At 43.2% G+C, this 5,734-nt stretch overlaps 1 protein-coding gene across 1 annotated transcript; it reads left to right on the top strand.

The window, feature by feature from the left end:
- The first annotated feature begins 2,140 nt into the window (after nucleotides 1-2,140).
- cited4a (Cbp/p300-interacting transactivator, with Glu/Asp-rich carboxy-terminal domain, 4a) lies at nucleotides 2,141-4,920 on the top strand. The gene is made up of 2 exons (XM_030788663.1): nucleotides 2,141-2,283; nucleotides 4,132-4,920. The coding sequence occupies exon 2, from the start codon at nucleotides 4,147-4,149 to the stop codon at nucleotides 4,870-4,872; it is 726 nt and encodes a 241-aa protein (XP_030644523.1). The 5' UTR covers nucleotides 2,141-2,283; nucleotides 4,132-4,146; the 3' UTR covers nucleotides 4,873-4,920.
- Nucleotides 4,921-5,734: the final 814 nt, after the last annotated feature.

Below are 5,734 nucleotides of genomic sequence, written 5' to 3'. Positions count from 1 at the left end.
ACATACTCTATGACTCTATGTCTACACACACACACACACATACATACAGGTATATATATATATATACATGACTCTACGTACATACTCTATGAGTCTGTGTTTACGCACACACCTACATACATATATATATATATACATGATTCTACATACATACTCTATGACTCTGTGTATACACACACACACTCACAGACACACACACACACACACATACATACATACAGGTATATATATATATATACATGACTCTACGTACATACTCTATGACTCTGTGTATACACACACACCTACATACATATATATATATATACATGACTCTACGTACATACTCTATGACTCTGTGTATACACACACACACTCACAGACACACACACACACACACATATATATATATATATATATATAGAGAGAGAGAGAAACTGCCAGTAAGCATATTTTAACAGGCATTTAAGGCTTTTTCACTTTTTGCCCTCTGAATTCAAAGTACCACCTAGTTATCACCTAAACTTCTTTTTTTCCCTTCTTTTTACCAGTGAAAAACAACAAACAAACAAACAGTTTTTCGTGTCAGAAAATAAAACACAAATAAATAAAGGGGGTAAAAAAAAACCAACAAAAAAAAAAAATCACGGCATATGACAAAGTGGGCCACTTTATGTGACAACTATCCTCCGAGGTAAGGGCCGATCCAGTTTGAGAAAAGCCGAGAGGTGCTAATTTTATCCGCCGCTATTCCATTAGCTTCAGCCTGAACACGTTCTCCACTCCACATGACACATTTTGATGATCCTCCAGGGATTCGGGACAAAATTGGTTTCAGGTCTGAACATGTGTGATACAAAGTTAGGACAAAAACCTTACGTCATAGCTCTCGATGTGGAGTGCACAAAACAAAAAACAAAAAAGCGTGAAGAACTTTATTTAAACAAACAGGACTCTTGAGCTAAGCTTCCAAAACCCAAGTGTTCGTGTTCATTGACGTCCATTGAAAGACCACGTCCTTGTTATCGTGAATCCTGTCAAACTAAGTTTGAGAAGAAGAAGTTGAGGCTATTGTGTGTACCAGTGCAAAGCTTACAGTTGAGCACAGACAGATTAAGACATTCTGTTGTGTCATATCACAAAAGGACACTCAAACAACAGAACAGAGAGAGAGAGAGAGAGAGAGAGAGAGAAAGAACATTCCTTTCTAGAGCCTGTATGTGTGTGTGTGTGTGTGTGTGTAAGAGTAAACACAACTATTTAGCCCTTCCCCTCTCTCCTCTCAGCAGGTTGTGGAGCTCTTTAAGACTGTGTGTGCGTTTCAGTGGTGTTGCTGAGAGGAGAGGCTACAGTCACGTCATTAGCACACGTTTCACACCAGTGGGCCCCACTCACAGGAGTCTTTTCTGGCCTCACATACATAAGCATCAGTTGTGTCTCAGATAAGGCTTTCTCTTTAATACGACAAACAATCATTGGAATGAAACTCCAAAGGGAAACATACTGAATTTCTGATTCATTGTATGTTTAAGGAGCAAATTCATAAAGAATTTAGTGAAGTGGTCCTGTTTACTTGTCCAAAACAGCCCGACCTTGGAGGTAGACCACAAACTCAAGGTTAGAGGTTATTCATAAAGAATCACGTCGCAGGTGAATATGAGGGAAAAGTACTCGTTTACACCTGCGTATGATGGAGCCAGCAGTCTACACAATCTACACAGTCTACACAAACCTATGATTAGAGAGAAATAAAAGCAGAGCGACAGCTTGAGGAGAAAGTTCCTATTTTTTGGATGCATGTCTTAATTTAAACACTTTTTTCACGTTTCCATTTTGAGGCAAACACGGACGGCTCTTGCGTTGTTCGCTGTTTTGCTCAGAGTTTTTAGTATGAGTAGGCGGAAGCGCAAATAAACAATAATAGGACGTGAGTAATTGGCCACTGTCACTCTCAGAGCGTTTGGAGGCTGTGCGCACTCTGTGAGCGGTGATTGCAGGAAGAGCCAATCGCAACAAAGGATACGAGCAGGACTCTAGCTCCGCCCCTCACTCGCTCTCGCTCTCTCTCTCTCTCTCTCTCTCTCTCTCGCTGTCCTTGCCTCTCTATGCATGTATATAATCCCTGAGCTGACCCAAAAAGCAACATTCAGTGTCAGGGACTCAAACAGTGCTTAGTAAGTGTAGCGATCGCAGAAGAAGGAATCCCTGGAAAACGTGCAGTTAACCGAGTTTTGGCGAAGAGACATTTGGAAAGTAACGTCAGGAAACAACATCATTATTGTTTAGGAACAAGAACATCGACCGGTATGTACACTTTCTCCGAGGACCATAATCGTACTTAGAGTTACCAGACGCTTGGATATATATACATATATTTTATTATTATTATTTATTTATGCGTGACTGTGTGTTCGATCACAGCTGGTTTGCACTTCTGTCCCGGTCTAAAATGCAATTGTGGTGACAGACGTGTGAAATAAACTGACTGACCAATCACAACTTTGTGTTTTTGTAAGGGCATTATAGAGCCCCACCGATGAATTTCACACATCCAACCAAGACACATCACATCATCCCATTTTTGAACTGTTCTGTTTCACTACAGTTCTTCGTGAGAGAGCCTTGTAGTATTACAGTATATGTCCGATGTATATTTTCTTTGCTAAAATGTATTCCGGAGTAATTGTATGGAGCATGTGTTGGCTGTACATGTCTGTTTGTTCCCTGGTCTTTGTGGAAGCAATGCAAACTTTTTTGTTTGCCTCAGCTGTTTAATGTCGTCCAAAGAAACGCGACGCTCGGTGAAAGTTTCATTTAAAGCGTAAAAGGGAAGCAGGAACTGCAGCCGTTCATTGATACAGATTTGGGGCTGAAACCTCTGCGTTAAGAGTACTCAGGAGTTCGGCACACTTGAGCGAGAGAGAGAGAGCGAGAGAGAGAGAGAGAGAGAGAGAGAGAGAGAGAGAGAGAGGGGGGGGGGCAAGACAGAAGGACAAAATTCTTTGTTTTTATGTAGACAGAGAAGGAGACGAGGTGTCTCCACGGAATCTCAATAGGCAGGTTTCTAACAGAAAGGTTTTCATGTTGGAGATAGCCTATCCAATGTCAAGAATGACGCGGATAACAATGTAGCTTATACTTTCAGCACCGCAGGTTACGAAAACGTTTGTGGATTTAAGGGGGGGGGGGGGCAGAAATGCTTAGAAACAAACCTGTAAGAAAACGGACTGAGAATTTCGATCGTTACGATTGTTATCTCATTGCACTGACCCTTTCAAATTGTTTTATTATTCCAATTTTGTATAGCCGCAAGGAAAAGTATGGGGGTTAAGGGGTTCATGGAGGTTACCGTTAATTGTTATGAGCTGTTTGCCACCGTACGAGTACTGTTCATTTTTAAAGAGGAAAGCAACGCGTTAAAAAAAAAAAACAGCGAGAGTCTCTTAGCGTCCACTCTATCGCGAAAATTCGTTATTTTTTTCCCGCGGTGCATTGACAACAGCGGACTAATTGCCTGTCTGTCAATAACGAGTATTATTCACGATCTAATCAACAGCCATTTAAGTTAGAGCAGTCATTCTAAACACCAAACATAAGGTAGCGTAAAAGCAAACTCCTGGTAATCAAAAGTGTCTTTGTCTTTTGAGATTTTATTTATCGTACCCAGTAGACATCGGCAGTGGGGGTGCTTTGTTTGGCAAAGCACTTTGTCTCGAGTATCTGGCTACGGTTTGGTGTACTGCTCCCTGGGTGTTCTTGTGGCCCTTGACTGCAATGGTTTCAACTGCAGGAAGCCCTTGCACTCACATTTGCTTAATCTGGGCCAATGGCACGTTGAGAGAGCAAGTTCTTTCTAAAAGCATGTAACAGGAACAATTGACTTGCTGTTATGTCAGTTCATTGTCAGGTCAAAGTGTTTTTACCTAACACAAAACATCCTTGATTGCATACCAGAATCTGCAAATAATAGATAAATAATTTTTTTTTCCTTTAACTAATGAACAGGTTTGGTCACATGCGCGCACACACACCCGACTAAAAAACTTTTAACCATTCTGGAATTTGCATTTTAGAATGTTTAAAAACTGGCTTTACCAACTGTCAGACTGTCCTGTTGTGATGTCATCTTACATTCCGTTCATATCTCCCCAGCATCACAGAGAAGCCATGGCAGATCACATGATGATGCCTATGACCCACGCTTCCACCGGAGGAGGCTTACATGGCTTTCGGATGGGCATGAACGGACCCCCCCAGCACCCGCCTCAACCCAGCTTGAGGAGTCTTCCCAATGGTCAAGTAATGCACTACACCAGGGGACCACAGAACTCCATGGAGCCCCCCATGAGGCCAAGGCCCAGTATGGTGGCTGTTATGAATGGGCAAGTCAATGGGCAGATGGGCGGAGGGCACCATCATCAAATGGCTGCTGGGAATATGATGTATGGGGGCCAGAATGGGCAACAGCAGCACCATCCTCCAGCACAGCATCACCACATGCACCCTCAGGGACAACCCCAGCAGCAGTACATGAACAGCGGAGGGCTTAACACACCTCAGCAACTCATGGCCAGTATGCATCTCCAGAAACTCAACACCCAATACCACGGCCACCCGCTGGGGCCGGGCAGTGGCCATCACCTCGGAAACGGGGCGCAGTACAGAATGGGTCCGGCCCAGCTGGCCGGCATGCAGATGGGCATGGCTGGCCCGACGTTAAGCCTGAATGTCATGGATACGGATTTGATTGACGAGGAAGTGCTGACGTCGCTGGTGCTGGAACTGGGTTTGGATCGCGTTCAGGAGCTGCCGGAGTTGTTCCTGGGACAGAATGAGTTTGACTTCTTCTCGGACTTTGTGTGCAAGCAGCAGCCCAGCACCGTCAGCTGTTGAACGACCACCACCCGGGGAAGGAGCTTCGTCTCGGACCCGCCCCCGAAAAGACAAAAAAAAAAAAAAAAACGGGCCCGGTTGCCACGGCAACGGAGAGGTCAACACAAGAGAAGCCAGCTAACCTTTCTGGTTCTGTTTGACAGATGTGTCTGTGAAGCTGTGCTTTACAGTGACATGTATCACCTCTTTGTTTCAAATCAACTGTGAGGGAAAAGAAGAAAAGAAAGTTTATCTCTTTTCCTCTGGACTGTCACACAGCTCTCTCGTTAGAACTGTCCTCTCTGTGATTGGTCAGTTTTGGGTTTTTTTTTTTAATAATAATAATAAAAAAAAAAAAGGCTTTGTGAGGTAGCAGGTCCAGTTTTCAACCTATCAGTCCCTTGGGTTTGACGTTCTTGCTTTGTCACCTAAGGATTGAATGTAAGCTAATGCTAAGCCAATTTGAAGAGTACGGAGACCGCCTTGCTTTACTTGGGGTGACTAGTTTCTCTAGCATTTAGAAAATGTGCTTAATTACAATACCCACCCCTGAAAGAAAGTGGGCATTTGACGAGCTTATGTGACAAAAGATGTAAAATTTGTTGTAGAGTCAGATGGTTTGGAGATGACTGAGGGATGATTTTGATGAGTGTTTTGTCAATGTACTGAAGGCTGGAACTTCAACAGTAGTTCAAGAGAAAACTGCTTGGCTCTGCGTCTTTCAAAATTTGGTAGAATATTGACTGCGTGGTTGAGAATGTGTGTGTGTGTGTGTGTGTGTGTGTGTAAATTTTTTTGGTCATTTTTGTTTTTGCACAGCATAACACTGTTTTGTCCAGTCATTTTCTGTCTTTGGAACCGAGCGAAAATTTGGCCGCTTCTG

Source organism: Chanos chanos, chromosome 12, assembly GCF_902362185.1.
Source record: "Chanos chanos chromosome 12, fChaCha1.1, whole genome shotgun sequence".
NCBI classification, from domain to species: Eukaryota; Metazoa; Chordata; class Actinopteri; order Gonorynchiformes; family Chanidae; genus Chanos; species Chanos chanos.
Note: the sequence above shows the minus strand (reverse complement) of the source record. Positions and strands in the feature narration are given on the sequence as shown.

What these genes read in the sequence shown, in the direction of transcription:
- cited4a (XM_030788663.1), top strand. Translation starts at nt 4,147, where the DNA reads ATGGCAGATCACATGATGATGCCTATGACCCACGCTTCCACCGGAGGA.